General features: G+C 38.3%; 1 protein-coding gene across 2 annotated transcripts; it reads right to left on the bottom strand.

Moving 5' to 3' along the window:
• Positions 1–1,418: 1,418 nt before the first annotated feature.
• asmtl (acetylserotonin O-methyltransferase like) lies at positions 1,419–19,763 on the bottom strand. 2 transcript variants are annotated; one of them, XM_088912544.1, is made up of 14 exons: positions 19,690–19,763; positions 15,115–15,236; positions 14,866–14,997; positions 14,536–14,583; positions 14,148–14,212; positions 13,069–13,133; positions 12,562–12,670; positions 10,328–10,772; positions 7,620–7,794; positions 6,700–6,884; positions 5,275–5,407; positions 4,216–4,359; positions 2,423–2,545; positions 1,419–1,782 (listed from the first exon to the last, which is right to left on the bottom strand). In XM_088912544.1, the coding sequence occupies exons 2-14, from the start codon at positions 15,205–15,207 to the stop codon at positions 1,577–1,579; spliced, it is 1,923 nt and encodes a 640-aa protein (XP_088768670.1). In that variant the 5' UTR covers positions 15,208–15,236; positions 19,690–19,763; the 3' UTR covers positions 1,419–1,576. The 2 variants fall into 2 exon arrangements, with proteins under 2 accessions (XP_088768670.1, XP_088768671.1); XM_088912545.1 differs by lacking the exons at positions 14,866–14,997; positions 15,115–15,236; positions 19,690–19,763 and adding an exon at positions 14,672–14,697.

The raw sequence follows: 19,763 nt of genomic DNA, 5'->3' as shown, positions 1-19,763 counted from the left end.
GTTCATTTGTTCTAAAAAAGAACCCGAGTCAGCTGTAAACTGAATGCATGAGTGAAATGTACAGGCACAGTAGCTGAGCCCTGAAGCTGCCCAGACCAGAATCATGTACAAATAATCTCCTGCGTACAACAAACCCACACTATCGAATGTGCAGAAGAATATTATGTAAGAACATTATATTGACTTCAAGAGATGTTTCAGCTCCCAAACTGAGATGCATAGACACATCACATCTCACTCTGCAAACTCTGTTTTGCTTCCATTCATAGAAACGCTTTTGCTCTCTAGGTTTAATATTAAATACATATTAGAAAAAGTACTGTATATACTTCAATTGGCTTAGTACAGACAAGGCTTCCTCAATTGAAAGTGATGTTTTCAGCTCTCCCAGGCAGAAATGTGTGGACTTATAAGTTTAAATCAACCTGAAGAAGAATGAGAGCATTTTTAGGGATGCTGGAAATAACCTTCTGTACATCGGCAGGAAGAAACTATTAGAAAAAGGCTGAACGACACTTCAGCCTTTTTGTTAAACAAATGATTTATTTTTTGAATGACAAAATAGCATCCAGAAAGTTCCCAGTGTGGCTGACCTGCACAACCACGAAGCCATAATTTTGTAATACATTTTTATACTGCAGTGTGGTCTTTTCCCTTCCCTCAGTGTGAACCAGCATACTCAAGAACAGCAAGAAAGCTGTGCTCCACATACCATACTCTGCTGGTATGTGGAGTTCCCTCATCCAAATCTGTCTCTGCCAGCAGTACAGCAGATCCTGCAATTTAAGAAGGCCATTAGATTGACTTTATCACCATGTTTGAGGATTTTAAAGCCTGTCACCATTACAGTCTTCTCAGTACAAGACTAAAAAGATTTCATTTTTATCTTTACAGTGAAGGACATTGCTTTGAGCCTGGAAATGTATCAGGTTGCTTTTCTGTGAACAGATTCCAATGCAGCAATATCTTTTCATATCAAGGTGACAACTTAATACAGTATTATACACAAGATCTTAATGGCGCAAAGAACAATTTTAACATTGCATTCCTTGATTTGAAAATTCTATGCATGTGTTTATGTGAAGGTTCTGTCTAACATTCTTGGATATATATTTACAATTGAAGAATTTAAATCAAGGAATGGCTTTTAATGTTAAAATGTGCAGGCACATAAATTCTAAGCTCAAAGAAGGCTCTATACTGAAAGGGATCACAAAATGTTATTAGGGAACAAGCTACCCATTTGTGGTACTGAACATCAAGAAATGTCTGTATATTTAATCCAAACAACTTACCTGCAAGCAACTAAACAGGCTAAATAGTCTCTCCTCTCACTGCTCTTATGTGCCTATGTATGTTATTCTTTCCAGTAGTCTGCACATTGAAATATTTGTAAAATAACAGATCACTAGAAGTGCTTAAATGTTAATATTATTTTATTCCAGATTTACGGAAGTATAGTGACAACATCATGTTCATGAAGAGAGGTAAACATTTCTTTTCAAGAAAGTAGATAAAAGTTCTTCCACATTCTAAAGATATTCCACTAGGAGCCATTTGAAATGGTCACAGCAGGTTACTGCTTTACACAGAGGATTGCATCAAGAAAGTTTCCTGTGTGTTTGACATGCACTTCAGTGAAGCCATACGTCTTCAGTAACTGGCTGTAGTCGGGTGCACTTCTCTGGCTGCCCTCACACATGCCGAGAGCCTGCAGAAGAGCTCTGCAGGGGACTTTCCTTTCTTCATCCAGGAAGATTTCAGCTACCAGCAGCCCACAGCCTAGACATTTCAAACAAATGGATGTGGCAGGTTTTCTTTTTGAAAAAAAGGAGATGTGACTTTTTTACTTCTTCTCTGCATCTTTACAAAGCAGCGAACAAATCTTGCAAGAGCGTTAAGTAGAAAAGAAGCATAGTAAAGGTACAGCTTTCTTTTTAGGGTCAAAGCAAGTAAACTTTAGCTCACAGTCCTGGTGAGGCCAAGAGCACTCTCCAATAAAATATTGACATTTTAGTAAAATCTATCCATTATCTAACCACTTTATCTAAAATAGGGTTGTGGGGGAGCTGGAGCCTATCCCAGCAGTCAAAGGGCACAAGGCAGGATACACCCTGGACAGGATGCCAGTCCATCGCAGGGCACATAAAGACACAAACATGCACACACTGACGCCACGGTCAATTTTCCCAGAAGCCAATTAAACTACCAGTAGGCCTTTGGGTTCTGGGAGGAAACTGGAACACCCAGAGGAAACCCACACAAACACAGGGAGAACGGACAAACTTGAACTCCAGCACTGTGGGGAAGCAATGATAATCACTGCTCCACCATGTTGCCCAAGAAACATTCAGTACTATCAGTCTTAAGAAATTAGGCTGATGATGGAAAGCACATTTAATCTTCATTTTTCTTTCCTTACCTGGCGTACACATTTTTGACAGCTTGCTTAACAAGATGTGTATTTTTTCCTCTGGCAAGTCATGCAGAATTCTGGCAAGGATGTACAGGTCTGCCTTTGGGAGATCATCTTTGAAAAAATCACCTGTTTTGACATTAACATCAAAATCAACTATGCATCAAAAGAAACCAGATTAGAAGGCAAAGCTCTAAACCAACATGCCAGGAACTCCAAACCAATGAATGCATTGTGTGCATCAGGTAAGTGAGATTCCACTTACTCAGGTTACAGCTGTGAAATCCCACCAGGTGAAACGCATACAGGTAGGTGTGAAAATTCTGGGGTCATGTCATACCAGATGATCCTGAATGCAACAACAAAGCTAAAGAAGTGCTTAAATGTTAATATTATTTTATTCTGCAAACTTTTCTGAGAAATCTATTCATAGGTCAGCATGGCATTCCTGGCATTGTTACACCTGCTGAGTCTTGATTTTCATTTACAGCTTGGTACAATTACATGCTGCACGGACTCTTGCAATCAGTGTTCCCTCCTGTGGGGAACACAGTGTGGAACATATAGACAACATACTGTAGCTTGGGAACATCTCCCCTTTAGCTGCTGTTTTGAAAGGAGACTTGTTATGTCAGCAACTCTGAGCTGCAGTGGCTATCAAAAGCATTCAAACCCCTTGGACTTTTTCTTATTGTCTTACAATCATAATGTATTTAATTGGTATTTTTTGCCACTAAACAAGACAAAACACCCTATAATGTCATGAAACAAACAAACAGTAGAACACAAAGTTCTACAGATCCTCCTTAATGTATTATAAATACAAAACAGTAAATGGCCGACTGCATAAGTACTATGACACATCTACAGTATATAGGCTCTGGTGAAACCAATTGTCCTTAGACGTCACATAATTAGTTGAATGGAGTCCACCCTTGTGCAATTAAGCTGTTTCACATGAGTTCAGGTTAAATACACCTATCTCTGGGAGCAGGGCCGTTAAATATTAATTATTTTAATAAAGCGACAAACAAAACTCTTATTTGAACTTAAAATGAAATCTAAAGTTAGTGAGAGAGCAGATGCTTTATTCAGAACACACTAAGTTAGTCCCACACTAACTAAGTCACAGGCCATCGGCTGCAAGCTAAAAGTGATTGTGGCCTTACTAAACTAGCTTGGAAAAAAAGTGAGCCATTGGAAAACTGGCGAGCACAAGCAGAGATAGGGACAGATTTAGAAAAATCTACAGTGGGTGCAAGAAAATAAAAAGGAAGCAGGAGAGAAGATACAAATGTGGCACTTTCAAAACGTTCGTTGTAAAAACCAGGAGCGAAGAAGAACGGACACGAAATGGAGAAGATGTGGAGAAAGACAACTGCAGAACTGTGTAGAACAGGGCATCCTTAAATACTACTGTACGTACTGTATCCAGGCAAGAAGGGCAAGAGTCAGGGAGGTCCCCCAAAGGCTTATCACATCTCTAAAGGAATCACAGTCTTCCAAGGCTGAGATGGGAGAAACTGGGCATTCGACAACAATTTGTTGGGTGCCTCACAAAATGTGGGATTTTTACTGCAAAGCTGGTGGAGACGTACACAAGAAGACTCATGTCTGTAGTTTCTGCCAAAGGTGCCTCTCCCAAATATTAATAAGTTATTAATATTAATAATAATATAATAATGAATAAGTTACTTTCTTTTTTATATTCATAATTTATATATAGTGCCATGTCAGAGGTTCTAAAAGAAAGAAAGATGGATTAAAAGTTCTATACAATTGACTAAGAAAATACGTACCGGCTACAAATTGAACTTGGTTTGTGTCTTGATTGTGGGGATGGAAGTGGTTGCTTATTTCAATGACAGCTGGTAAATCAAAGACCGAGACACTTAAACCAGGATTTAATTTTGCAAACTCATAGGCCATGGCTCCTGTGCAACCTGTAAAAAAACAGATTTTTGTATGAGGTTTGTATACATTATGCAATATTATTAATTATTTGGTATATTTATGTACATGATTTAAAGAACCTCTACAAATTCCCCCATGAAAGAAAATATTGAAAATATATATTTATGTTATCATGTGGGAAGTTTTTTTTTAAAATCTCTACTTTTATTTTATCCACACCTACATCCTGTTCGGAACAACTCCTAATAGCGAGAGATATAAAGTGACACAACCATAGCAAAACCAGACTAACTACAGTAATCAATATTATTTGTGGAATTGTTCAAGACACATTTAGAGAATATTTAACCAGTAAAAAGGACTTAAACATCACAAAACAGATACAGCCTCAAAGTGAAGCCCAATAAAAATGAGTTTTTATAGCAATTTAGCTAAAAACGTAACGTCAAAAAATTATAACATCTCTTTAAACTTCCCTGGGGCTGATTACATATGTTAAAAACACAAAACATCTGCAAACGTATTAATTTAGTTGATTGGATTTTTACTTAGCATCTCAGTTTTGCCAAATGTGTTCTTTAAGCACAGCTTACAGGTGTTGATAATAATTCTAGAGCCTGTTTGACAGATAATTCAAACCTGCTGATTACCAACTGACTTGATGACCAATTTACATCTGTTTTTGACTATTTATTTTAGCCAGTCATTAAAGTAAAAATCCCAACTGTATTCATTTCAGAAGAACGGAGATGCTACTGCATCTACTGTATGGCATGGAAAATAGATATGGTTAATAATGCTAAAAAACCTATCGTATTCTCTATATGCAATAAATGTATACCTTGCTAAACGGGAATTTTGTTAAATAATCACAAAAATATGAAGCATTAAGAGTATATTGTCTTATAAGTTTCTTCCATATGATCCTCTTAAATAACTTTTACCTCCCAAGTCACAGGCTGTTTTAAAGTGAGAGAGGTCAAAAGCTGTTGCTACATCTCCTGCTGTAACCTTGGCAATGCTGTGCATGGCATTCATGAAGCGCAAAGTCTTCTCCTTAGTGTCGTAATAGGTGTCCTGAAAAAAATATTAACACGTGGAAAGGGATTTTCTAGCATCAAACTTCTCTAAGGGTTAAAGGGGAACTGCTGTCCCACTTTCTCAGACCGGTTATGAAATCTTGGGAACAAAATAAATTACAAGTTTTACAAATTCCGCATTAAACACAAAATCAGGAACTTTGTGAAAGTACTGTATGGTCCCCATTTTGTCGCAAACCACTGAACAAGAGTTCGCACAAATGTTCCATGATCTACGTGCAGTTAGTAAATATAAGTAAATATTATTTGTCTGCAAAACCGTCTCTAAATTGAGAGCAATATTTCTATTCCGATTTTAAAAGATGTATTCACAATCCTGCTCGTCTACAACATAAACTGGCCTTTTCACATCACCGAAAGCATTACTGCCTTGTTCTGAATCGCAGTATATAGCGCTGCACATACTGTACCTGGGAATTTAGTCTCTTTTGTGATCTAAATCAAAAAAAGACATATTCCTAATACAAGAAATTGTATATGGCCAATAAAGTGATCTTATCTTATCTAAATTGGAGATGTTATACATTAGTGTACATTTGACTTCCATTGGAATTTGAAACATACTCATCAATTCAGATTCTTTCTAACCCAAAAATATAAAAATAGCACTGTAGTTCCCCTTATTTAATATCAGCTAGATATCAAGTGTTTTTCTGCTTCATTATCTTGCTGTTCTTGAGAGGGTCTCTGTAAACTTTGTACACACTTTTTCTACTGAAGCTGCAGTATTTTATGAGGTGGGGCATTCAGACCTGGTTTGAACTGGAATGGAAGAATGCTAAAATGAACTGGAACGGACACAAGTGCTACTATGTAATACCATACTGTTATATAGGAATGCATGCGACAAAACTAAGTACCCAACTATGTTAAAAGAAGTTATCATTGGCAAACAGGGAAGAAGAAGATGTGCGTGATTTTGGAACAAGGCTGACCTGATAAGAGCAAGGAAGTGTGATACTGTAGATAACAAAAAAAATATTTAAGGCCTGTTCTAATTTAATTACTTTGAGAAGCATACAACAAAATACACCTCTGTGTGTTTCGCTCCCATGCGCATGAAATAAAAAACTTCTTTTAACTTCTGAGATGGACTATGTCTCCAACACTGTTCTCCAATGGAACAGAACGTAATTTTGGAATCCATAACATTACCATTCTTTATTGTGCAGTTCAGTGCAGTTATTTTACAATTTTTTTTGTTAACCGATTAAGGCCAAAACTTAAATAACTTAAAAATCCCCCATTGCTCAGAAGGTAGCCTCTCACCTCGAAGAGACGGTCAGATTTCTTCCCAAAGGCTCGCTCATTTTGACTGGTTCCTTCCCGGACAGCATGTTCCAGGTGTCCAAACAAAGGCCAGACATGATCGTTACAGTGCATAATATACCCATGGAGAGAATACTCACTGGTGGACACAAGGTACCGGCTTGCTTCTTCTGTATTTTTAAATACTGGAAAACAATTTTAACAAGAAAAGTAAGTCTTTCCTATCTTGTAAGTGATGTGCGTGGCATGTATAGGGTTCTACAGACATCACAGACTTGCTACTGCTCAATTTTGAGTGGCTAAATACCGCTATTCCCTCTCAGAAGTTGGACGTTGACTGTACTGGATGGTGCATTGAATTGTACTGGAATGCCATTCATACCTGGCCAGGCAATGAGTGGTGCACACTCAAGGAACAACATTATGAAATGGTTGTTCGAAGCTTTAGATTAAGCAATGCCTTGAGATTGAGGTACTTTTAGCATCACTGCCACAATGACAGTCAAGCACTGCATGCTGAAACAGAAGAGAGTTTGGAAGTGATACTGCTATCTTTAAGCAGCATCGCTGTTTGATCTGAACTGCCTATCTGGAAAGCTACTTATTTATAAAGCCATCAGGAGGAGAAGCACAGTATTTTGCAAAAGAAAGATGGGATAGGAAAACAAAGTTGAGATGTAAGCAAGGGCAATATTTTGAGGTTCAGAATAAAACCTTTAATGCCCTACATGCATAAAAAATAGACTGAGCACATATGTAAATAAAGGTTAAAAACAAAAATCAAATTTTAAAGGTACTTTCCAAAAAAAAAAATCAGGACTATAAATATATTAACTCATAAGTGCAAACGGATGGTTTTGTTCCTCCCAGCTGCAGGAACTGGAGTATTGCCCATGATATTGGTACAGTACATGTCATACCTACGGAATCTCCCTGTCGAGATTTTTCCAGCAAGCCCAGTGAAACAGCGGCCTCAAGCAAGCGCTCTGTGCCAACAACAGAGGCTGGAATTTTCTCAGCGACCTCTGCAACTCTCAAGCCTTGTGGATTTGTTAGCAAGTCAAACACTTTCAACTTGGATGCTACAAATAAGACCTACAAGTGAAAGGTAAAAATTCACTCACAATGGAACAAATACATATTACAAAGTTCTGAGAAAGTTCCAAACGATAAGCCCACATGATTATGCTTAATACACCTAAAAAAGCATATTTGTATTACGTCTCCACAATCCAATGATACTAGTATTTTATAATTGGATTGTGGAGTGTAAATACAATTCCTTTAATGCAACAATTGAAAAAACTATTCTTGAAGAAATGGAATTGCAAGCTATTGTAGATCTAGCTATTTTATTGACTGTACTTAGTAATATTGTTCATTCATAGATTATAAAAACAGAGCTCTGAAATATTAAACTGAGCACAGCACAAACACAAAGCAATCTTCACCATTATTGCACATGAATGTGGAATAAATTTCTACATCCTTTGTTGCACCCAAGGATAACATGCATCACCAAGACAGAGGTAACTGCTAAAATGCTAAAAGGAAAAGCCAACATCAAGCGTCTTAACAGGGTGTTGGGCCACACGAGCCACAAGAACAGCTTGAATGTGCCTCAGCATAGATTCTAGTGTCTGGAATTCTAGAGGAGGGAGAAGACACCACTCTTCCATGACAGCTTCCATCATCTGGCGTTTTGTTGATGGTGGTGGAAAACGCTGCCTCAGGTGCTGCTCCAGATCTGGTGACTGGAATGGCGATGGCATATTGCTAACATCATAGCCATGTTCATCGAACAGTTCAGTGACCACCCGTGCCCTGTGGATGGGGGCAATGTCATCCTGGAAGATTCCACGCCCATCAGGATAGAAACGCTTCAAACGCTTTATGCACCCCACTGCATAAAAAACCCGCCATAACCAATCACCGTGGAAACAAGCACTTGTGCCTGTAGGCCTCTTTGTTGTGCGTCACAGATGTACTCGTCCACTTGTTGAGAACAGGGCGAAGGATGACTCATCTGATCTTATGACTTTTTTCCACTGCTCAGTAGACCACTGCTTGTGTTCTTTGCACCCCCTGACTGTCAAAAGTGTATTTTGAGGTGTAATAAGGGGTTTATGCATTGCAACCCGACCATTGTATCCCTCTCTGAAGTTCTCAACAGACTTTACTTGATGAAATTACCTGCTCACACCTTAGATTGACATTTGTTGTCTACTGACTGAAAGGCACACGACTGTTTTGCCCTGCATCTCAAACTAGCACACGCTCTCCACAGTTGAAGAGAATGCGTGTTTGTCTATAGTTGCCCCTAGCTGATGACATCTTACACACAGACTTCCAAGCCAACATCACCTTAGCCACTTTTCCTCTCAAAACATCAACAAGTTGAGCAGTCTTTGTCGCTGAAGCTCCTGCCAAACATGCCCTAAGAATCATTCCTCTCTCAAAGACACTGAGATCTCCTCTTCTAGCCATGATAGCCAAAATAATGGGCAATTGCCTGCCCAGCATTTTTATATAAGACCATAAGCATGAAGCAATGTTAATTGCTAATTTACTTAGGAACTACACCAGCTTTTAATATACTTGGTATCCCTCATTTACTCAAGTGTTTGTTTATTTTGGAAGTTACCCATACTCTAATGTCAAGACATTCTTTCATTTACTGAAAAAATGTATTGTAGAAGGACCACATACCAAAGTTTCTTTCCTGTTCCATGTTCTGTAAGCGTGTGTCTATTCCTTCAGGTTACATTGTAAAGTGTTTGACCGTGATAAATAGTGTGAAAACTGTACAGTACTGTAGGTATTTAGAGTGCCTTTCATTCTCTTACAAGTCACAAGTTCGGAGGAGGTCTTTTAAAGGCAAAAACGGGTTCGAGGGAGAATATCCCGACTCTGCCATGAAGACCAGAAGCCATGGTGAAGGAAGAGCAGCTGACCAAAGGTAAATTGTTATTTCATTTGTCAGTATTCCCATTTCAAAGCTCTTTAGTTTCAGCAATTTCATCTTGGGACAAACTGGCTATGTTTACCATCCTTTCATTTCTTCTTTACTATCCTTTCATTTATAGTGTTAATTGCATGTATGATGTCGATTTCTACTTAGGAGAGATCAGTAGATTTGTCTGACATGAGACGTTTGTAAGCGCAATATCCGGTATCGCTTTTCCAGCAGTCCATTGCTGGATCCGTTTCAATTACCCCTAACGGAAATGACCAGGAGTCTAGATCATATGTGGTGCAAACTCCGACAGAAAAAAACTTACTGAGAGCCTGCAAGTTGCTAAGAAACTCTGAAGAAAAAGAGTTTTGGAGAGAAACCTAATAGTTTTTAGACTGATGGCTGTTTTTAAAGTGCTTAGCAGCTCAGTTATGTTAGCGAGGGACTTGACTTTGAGGAAGTCAGTTAGCAGCAGTGCGAAGAGGAGCTAGGCTTTTGTAAAAATTTTTGTTTTCTTTCCCTCTCACTGTAGATAAAGCAGCACTGGTTTGTACCATACACTGTGGTTGTGCCTGTTTTCCTTGGACCACCTTTTTGAAAGATCCTGATACACCACCCCTGGCCCTATTGTGACATGGTGCGTCACAACGTTATATATAATAAAAAGGATACCTTTGAGGCTTTGAATCCATCCAACAGATTTGCGATCCTGTGAGGGAACACAGGCTTCCAGACAGTCTGATCCTGAGCCCCTGTAGAGGCTACTGATCCCCACTGTGGTGAAGCAGAAGCTCGCGACTCATTTTCACTTTCGTCACCATCCTTGATTGAATCTGCAGGACCAGCTTCCTTCTGGTCAGGTTCTTCGGCTTCTCTTTCCCCCTCGCGTGCCAGAAGTCCATTCTCAAGGTCACCTGGGCTTTCGAATGTTTCCACACTGGGGATGGAGTCATACTTGACACGTTTGACTTCGTTTTTGGAAGGGGGGTTGTAGATCTCTCCCAGCGTCTTGCAGAAATGATTCAGAGGGAACCCGACGACGTTCAGAAAGTCCCCGTGCACATATTCCACCAGCATCCCACCTAGAGCTTGGATCCCATAGCCTCCTGCTTTGTCCCTTTACGACAACCAGTTCAAGTAAAAAAAAAGAACAATCATTGTCTTAGTACAATTAACAATCTCTTTTGTGTTTACAACCACTGCGAAGAAACACTGTGGTTTGGAAGTGTAATGCAAAATGAAAAATATTGTCATCTCAGGAGTTGCTTTATCGTGTTTCACCAAACTGCACACTGAGGCTATGTGTTAATTGCTACATGTCAAAATGCCACTAGTTTCAGCTTTTTCTGACTGATAGTACACAAGACTACTCATTTTAGACCTACTTGTCATCCTACACCTACACAGACTGCATCATGCTAGGGATTCTATAATTTTGGTTTATATTGTCTCTTTGTGTGCATTTTAAGTTTGCATGTATAGAAAATGCAATAGTAGGAGAGTTCTATGCAAAAGGAATGGGACAAATGAGCAATGTTTATACTGTTTTGTAATTAATCATTCATATTGAATTCAAAGGTTGTCTGCCAAAATCTGGGTAAATTCCTTGTGCACTGTATTACTCAGCAAAGTTTAGCATATAGTGAAACGTTTCCTTTTATAAGTGCATGGTGTCCAACAGCTTTTCATAATGCACAATAAGAAATACTGACAAGTCCAAGTCCAGTGCAATGTCCATCCACCCAAAAGCAAAGTGTAATGTTCACAAACTGAACATCTCAAACTGTTTTACAGACCGAAACTAAAATGGTTAACTATGTTTAAAGTCTGTGTTTTTCATTTGTAAATGTAATATGTAATTGACCTTTAGAATCTTATAGGTTTAAATACAAATACCACACTCTCTTGGATGATTTTCCAGGATCAGTTAGGCAACTTCACAAAGCAAACACAATCACAGGACAGATGTACAGTACCAAAGTCTAAAAAAGTGCTTTTCAAAGCCTGTAAAATGAATGTTTGCTTGAAAAGTATGCATTGTAGACTGAAGTTCAAATATTACCTCAGTTCTGTTAGACAACACATCTTCAAGCTGCTAACAGGTGACATACAGTATTTTGAAGTTTACATTAAGATTTTTCTCTAATGTCTTAATTTCCTTACCCAAATAGTTTTTTGTCAGAAGTTAAAGAAGCATTAAAGCATACATCCAACTACACACAATGCTGGTAAGATGGGGTTGCCTTTGCTACATCTGATCTTGTGTTTGACTCAGGCTCACAGTGCTCACATCAAAAGTACTGTATTACTTGTCATATGAAAAGTACAACATAATTAATGTTCTTAAGCCCTTTGAGTTTTTTTACACTTAAATCATGGGTCATATTATTATTATTTCAATCGCGAACTTCACACAGAATAATCCCCAAACTGTTTTAAACCAGGAGTGTAACACCAGATAAAGATTTATTTATGTATTTATCTCTTGGGGCAAACAGATAAAAGACAGTCACGTCTTACTTGTTTGGTTGCAATTTGGACTTGATTTCAAGTATAAAGGCCACTTAAATAACATCTGCCCATAACATTTAATCCTGGTAAGGGTCATGCCAAGCTAGGTGTTCAGAAAGTCCCAGTGCACAGAAGGGCCTAGTCCCCCGATATGGTGCCAGTCCATCAAAAGCTGCACATATGCATAATTTAAAACAATTTTAGAGACACCAAAGTTACCAAGCATGGTATGGCTTTAAAAGGTGGGATGAAACTGGAAGACCCAGAAAAAACCCATGCAAACCCGTGGAAAACATGCAAACTCCACACAGACAGCAAATAACATGCAACCACAAAATTAAGTTCCATCAATTCACACTTCCACTTAGAGCGAGAATCTGTTCGGCTGCACGCACATTGGCTCACCACTGTGAATGTACTCCCATAGCATCTCTTCTGATAGCTCTGCAAACCTAACTTTAGTTTCTTCATAAAAATCAACAATATCGTATTCCACTTCTTTACCTAAAGAAGAAACAGCCAGGAATGATTAGATGCCATATAATGTTCTCAGACACTCTGTCCAGACTGTAGGATAGCACACACAAGATATATACAAATCTACACAGTTTATATGATAAATTAAATGCCAAGAGCAGTAGTGCTTCTCCCCATACTGTACTTCTACTGGTACTGTATAATTGTTGATAATCCAACAACTGAAAAGTAGCTGCTGTTATTGAGAACCAAGAGCATTCAATGCAACCAAGATTGCATTGAAATAAATCTATTCCTGTTTAAAAAATTCTATTAATCTACTGTAGTTAAATTTCTATTCTTTAAATATTTTTGCAGTGCCTAGAAAAATGATGCATTGAATGCCTTTATTCCTCCCACAAACTGTCACACTGTTCTCTACGTACCTGACTCACTGTTGCAGTGAATTATTACGACTCCTGTATACACGCTGTGCTCTTTACCGCTTAGCCTAGAAATGACAAAAAAAGTGAACACAGAACAATCACATACTCATCCTACTGCTCTCCCATTATGTACATTTCAAATCCCTGCATTAAAAAATGTATAAAAGCCAGGGTTTTGGAACTGAAAGTTCGGTTCATATCCCATGTGGGGCACTGTAGTTTTACCCTTGTATTGTTCCTATAAAATGTCCTCCCAGGAATCAATTGTAAGTCTCCCTGAATAATTCAAATAATGACATAAATATCCGAGGAGAGAGATGGTCAACTCCAGTCCTCTAGGTTTCACAAGCACTTTTCACAAAAAAAATCAACTGATTAAAACTTAAAACAAGGAGTAATTCAGCTTCTTATCAAAATGATTAGGTCAATAAAACTACTGTGATCTGTGGTGGAATGTAAACCAGAGACAATCCTGCTGTTTCTGAAAATGAGAGCTGCCCAAGCCTGTCCTAAGAGCTCGAGACTGGCTTCATCTGTCTCAGCAGCCCCTCGCAGCCCAGATATTGCTCGTTCTTGTCTGGGCTCAGGCACTGTTCAAACTGATTACCCAAGCAACTGTGTACAACAGGCTCAACACTGCCAGAACAGGGGTTCAGTCAGCCCGGGTAACCTTAGACTGCCTCTCTGTGAGCTGGCACCTGTGAGCTTTTAGAGCTATTTGTGAAAGACCAAGCACTCTTCAGGTCAACACTAGGTCCTCTGTGGGCACCCTGAGGACTGCAGGGAGAAAATGAAGGGGGGGGGGAGGCTGGGACAATGGATGTTTCTGGGGACAACTGTGGTTGTTTTTCATACAGATAGATTTTTATTTCTCTACATCAATACAGATGCTGTGCATATCTGACGTTGAGAAACAGGCTTCATATACAGTAGTATTGGGTAACATGGAACCAATATGTCTGGAGGTCTTAATAACTTACACAAGTACAGCTCTGTACTTATTCTTCCTCAGGCGGGTAACAGCATTTTCCTGCTGCTTACTTTATACCAAGCTGCCAAAGTAATGAATGAATGCAAACCTGGAAAGCATCCTGTAGGCATCTTGCTTATCCACTGGCTTCTCCAGGATGCAGCCGTCAACTGTCTGGGACAGCAATGCAGAGAGAAAGGTGTAACAGTCAGTGGCATTTCTGGGAAAAATTCCACTTAAAAGACCAACTAGGCAAATAAATAGAGTTTTCTCGTGTATTACAGTGGTCAGCACTAAATAGCTGTAATATTATCATTTTAAAACAGTAAGGAAACTCATCTGTCGCAAACATCTATTCCTCAGGAATTAAAAAAAAACTCTAGCATGGAGAAAAAAACACAAGGCTTAATAAAATAAAAAAGGGTTTCCAGAAAATCTGTCTAATAAATCTCAGCAGTGCATAAAATCATAAAATTAAAACACTCAAAATGCCTTACCACAACTGTATCTGCACCAATCACAATATCTGGAGTTTTGAGGTGTTTCTGAATTGAATAAAAAAACAAGAAAAACAGCCAATAAACAGACATTTAAATAAGCTTATAACATTTCTTAAAAAACAAACACTCTTACCTTTGAACTTCAATGACCATAAAAAGAAAGCCAAAAGATTCGCATTTTTTACCCTAAAACAATTCAAATTTGATCGACGCCAGTTTCACGTTTTCTATGCTGTGTGTTAGATGGACATGAGTGTACAGTGCAGTGACTGGATTGTGATTCTGTTTCAACTTCCACAACAGAGTCCAAAAAACAGATTCACTCACAAACTGCATTCGTCTCGCCACTTCCAGCGCTTTCTGCTTTGCCGTCTCCACAGCATATTCATAAGGAGCTTTGAACAACGACTTGTCCAGGGTTTCCTTAAACCACGAAGGGACCACCTCAAACCGCAATCCCTGGAATATTAAAAAAGGAGGCTCTCACAGATTCTGACTTCGAGACAAACCGAGAAACACAGGGAGTTCACCCGAGACCGGCGCAAAAAGTCAGTGAAATGGAGAAGAACGCCTCACCACGTTGGTCAGGATCTCACGGCGTCTCGGAGAAGCGCTTGCCAGTACAACCAGCTTGCCACCTAACTTAGATATTACTGGATTCAGCACCATGTTGTAGCTCCCCCAACGTCCTTTCAGATCTGTGGAAATCACACACACACAAAAAAATCCAATGCACGACTTATTGGAAAACAAAATAAAAATGGAAATCAGATTCATGCGGGGAAAATACGACAGCGGTGAAGACATCTGATGTAAACACGTTTTACTTTCACTTATCTGTCAAACAAATGCAATGTATGTATGGACATTTAAGTCTGCGATTTAGTTTTAAGTAAAACTTAAAAACTTTTGAAGATGTTATGTTTTTTTCCCCGTATACCTGAAGGTGGCACTGTGAAAACAGAAATCGCTAACCTTTATTTAAAAACATTAAAAGGCGTATTATTATCATCATCCAGTATTTTCATAATTTCAAGAATTTAATCAGTTACATACCACAAAGTTCATTTCAAACACCAGCTAAAGTGAAATCTGTTTTGATACAAATGCATTACAGTTGTAACATTACACTATACGTGGTTTCTGCTTTAAATAAAGACCGAATGATTGATTTTAGCAAGAAATTATGTATTTAGTTGCAAGAAAAAAGGCCAGTGTTTTGAGTTTCTTGAAAACCACTTTATAAATAGTACTGTATTATTATTCAAATTAATGAATAAAGCTACACTTAATAAGCAAAATCCGCTCATGCATCAAAATTCTAAGTGGAAAAATTCTGTCTCTCTAGATTGACAACTTTGCATTCTTTCATGGTGCTCTTTTAAAAAACACCAGTAAGGAAATACTTCTCTTGTGTATGTCATGCTCCTGTTTTTTTTAATCTAACATAATGTTCACAACACAAACACAGTCCATGTAAATCATTAACATTGTGCATTATTATTCTGGGTTATTAAATAGTTTTACAACTACAACCTTTTCGTCTTAAACAGGGCGAGCACAGTGGTTAGCGTTACTGCCTCAGTAACAGTCCTGTTCAATGTGTATCCTGCTTTGTTCCCATTGCTTGCTGGGACAGGCTCCAACTCCCCCACGACCCTATATTGCGTGAAATAGTTAGAAAATGGATGGGTATATGTATTTAAAACTATTACCCTTCCAAAACATAAGGGAATTTGTGTTCCTGTCACTAACATGAATGTTGTCTATTCAGACAATGTTGATAACATCTACTATCCAGCTGTGTTTGAAAAACAACAGAGAAAAGAAAGGTGGGAAGCTGTGTCAGCATGCGTAGGCTGCAAAGGAACAAGTAATAGGTTTGTTCCATTCTTTTCAGCATGGAATAAACCTATTACTTGTTCCAGAGAAAAGAAAAGATCTCATTTCATAAAATGCTATAAAAGGCAGACCTCTTTAGAAACTGCAAAAACAACTTCCATCCAAACAGCCAAGATAATTAAATAATTAAAACACATTAAAATAGCTCTAAACTAATTTTTATGTTGATTTATAGTTCTTTAAATACTGGCTAGTATAGCTAAAAAAACTGAAAGACCAAAGAAGTATTTTTGTTCTTCTGACATAATGTTTGTATGTCTATATTTGATGTTTCACATCAACTTTACAAGTACAGCCCACTTAGAAAGCTGGAAGTGCTAGAGATAAAAAAAAATGACCACAATTACATGGTTTAAATAGGGTCTCTGCTGGGCATTAAGTAATTGAGGTCTTGTTGGTTCATTTCCATCTTAAACGGACCTTTTGTATTTAATTGATTAAACCCAAATCAAATTATTTTTTTCTTTTATATGAAAGGTGTTAGAATAAATGGTCAAAGAAGGAGCCTTAATATCAGGCTAAGCAGCATATAATCTGTTATGGCAAGTTTCTGAAAATCATTGCTTACATTTGAAAAAAAAATGTATTCTGTAATTACAATATATCCTGTAACATATTACAACATGCCCAACATTAACATTATTCAACATATTTACAGCCTCTCTAATACTACTGTAAATGAAAGCTAATTGGTAGTATTTTTTGTGAGATATCTAAGAGTATATTAATTTAATGTAGTTAATGTGCAGTTATGCTGCTAGCAATTTCAAAGAACAATAATTTATGGCAATCACATTAAATGAAATATTGATAACATATATAATACTGAAAAAATATTGAATATTAGTATTCATTTTACTGGATGTGATCAAGCCAGTGTTATCTACTTCTCACTATTACAAAAGGCTAGAAATGAAGTGTAAATGAAATTAAGCTCATACTGCAACACTTGTAAGAACAGCTATAAAGGAAAAGTATCGCCTCTGCGCTTAAATGCCTAAGCAAATTTCAAAAATTAAAATGTAAGAAAAGAGCTTCAGTAATTGAGGGCCACGTAGTCCAGTGCTTTTCATTACAACTCCAATCTGAATTCCCTAAACGATTTAATTAGCAAATTAAGTCACCATATCCTCTTTTCATGTTTTTATTAGACAAACACAAACTTTATTTTCTGCAGCTATAATCTTGGATCTCCTATTGGGCTAGATTACATTGTGCACTTTGTATGAAACAATATGTGAATGTTTCACAGCAACATTGCACAAACAATAAAAGCTTACATAATGCAGAAGGTTACCAGTAATTCTGAACATATTAGGTAACAGATCTCTGGGAAGGCAAAAAGGGCTTAATGCACAAATGAAGAGTAGTCCAGTCTGAGTTTTACCTTCCATTAATACTCTATTAGGGAGAATCTACTGTCTGGTTGCAAAAATACCTCACATACAGTTGTGCAGTGGTTCATCACATTGAAAACAATATTTGATTATATAATGGTTGAATTATGTAAGATAGATTTAAAGTTGCATCTTCTCTTAACCACAGAGAAGATGGCTGAGTACAGATATGTAATTATGAGTGCCTTTAAGCCAGAAGTATCAGACTCAGGTACTGGAGGGTCTATTGTCTTCTGGATTTTTTTCCCCATCTGAGATATCATTTGCTGCACTGTAAATGCATCCTTGTACTGTATACTTGGTTTAATAATAATTAATAGTTCCTTAGACTTATATAGCACTGTTCTGGATACTCCACTCAAAGTGCTTTACAGGTAATGGGGACACCCCTCCACCACCACCAATGTGCAGCCCCACCTAGATGATGCGACGGCTGCCGTAGTGCGCCAGAACGCTCACCACACACCAGCTCTCAGTGGGGAGGAGAACAGAGTGATGAAGCAAATACATAGATGGGGATTATTAGGAGGCCATGATTGGGAAAGGCCAATGGAAAACTTGGCCAGAATGCCCTGGGATTTTTAATGACCACAGACAGTCAGGACCTCGGTTTTACATCTCATTCGAAGGACAGCACCCGTCACTATACTGGGGCATTAGGACCCACACAGACTGCAGGGTGAGTGCCCCCTGCTGGCCCCACTAACACCTCTTCCAGCAGTAACCTTAGTTTTTACCATCCGGGTACTGATCTGGCTCACTTCTGCTAAGCTTCAGTGAGTTGCCAATTGTTTAATTGTTTAATTAACTGCAGAACTATAATACTTCAAAGATTATGAGGTGTTTCAAGGTATTTTAAATGAATGCTTTGAGCTCAACTACAAAATACCTTTAAATCTTTAACTAAGCAAACAATTAGGTTTAATGTTTATTTGACTGCTCAGGTTAGAACAAAAAGCAGAAGACAGGTGCTCCATGAACTGAGTTTGAGACTCTGCATTAAGGGGTCTCCAACCCTTATCCTGGAAAGCTAATCTTCTGGCTTTAACCACATTAGTGCTCTAAGGATCCATAACTGGCACTGTTCTGCGAGATGAAAGATTAAGTTTAACCACCATCTGGCAGCAACTTTTACAGCATTACAACTATTACAGTGCATGCTTCTAACTACAGCATGGGTGCCTCTATTTCTTTTGTCCTCGCAACAGGAAACCGGTGGGTTTTTTTAGGTTTCCTTAATAACATCCACATCTAAAGAGCCTGTACAAAAGTTACGTTTACAATTAAAATTTCACCAGCAGGATGTGCTAGATTGCTCATCATGAGGTCCGTATTTGGGAAACTCTGCTTCAGGGGGTAAAAGAGAAGTGAACGAAAGCTCTGAAGCGCACTCGTACCGGTTACTTCATTTGTCTTTACTTACAAAACTCTCCTGGGTGAATGCATGAGTCATTACTATATATAGTATTATAAGTAACATTGGCATATATGTAAAACTTGAGGATACGATCTCGCAACAGAATATATTGCAAAATGCGCCAATAAAACTGTATATGTTCTTTCCAACCTCGCCCAAAATAACGCCAAATGGCTATTGTGCAAGAGACTGACGAGAAACAATAAAAAGTAAAAAACAAGGGATGACTGTTTTGTAACCTAGCTTGCAAACGTAAGGATACACTAGCTGCTTCGTAATTTGCAACACTGTGCAATCGCTGTCACACTGCATATGCAACCTCAAACGTAGCGCGGGATGGCAATCAGTTCACCGCAGCATTCTTACAGGAACTGGTGTTTGCATACTATAGCTTTCTAATAGTACAATACTGTACACTTCAAAAGAAAACGATACCTGTTAAAAGTTCCCAGCCATTCAACTTCCCTTATGCTTCCTGCAGCAGCAGCTCCATCCGATCAGGAGGAGGA

Source organism: Atractosteus spatula, chromosome 4, assembly GCF_055471065.1.
Source record: "Atractosteus spatula isolate fAtrSpa1 chromosome 4, fAtrSpa1.hap1, whole genome shotgun sequence".
Classification (NCBI taxonomy): Eukaryota; Metazoa; Chordata; class Actinopteri; order Semionotiformes; family Lepisosteidae; genus Atractosteus; species Atractosteus spatula.
The sequence above is the reverse complement of the archived record's forward strand: the minus strand, read 5'-3'. Positions and strand labels throughout refer to the sequence as shown.

What these genes read in the sequence shown, in the direction of transcription:
- asmtl (XM_088912544.1), bottom strand. Translation starts at nt 15,207, where the DNA reads ATGGTGCTGAATCCAGTAATATCTAAGTTAGGTGGCAAGCTGGTTGTA. An exon ending in ATTCACAGTGGTGAGCCAAT is followed by an intron (nt 10,773 to 12,561) that starts GTGCGTGCAGCC and finishes GTTGTCGTAAAG; the next exon opens with GGACAAAGCAGGAGGCTATG. An exon ending in GTCAAAAATGTGTACGCCAG is followed by an intron (nt 1,783 to 2,422) that starts GTAAGGAAAGAA and finishes TGAAATGTCTAG; the next exon opens with GCTGTGGGCTGCTGGTAGCT.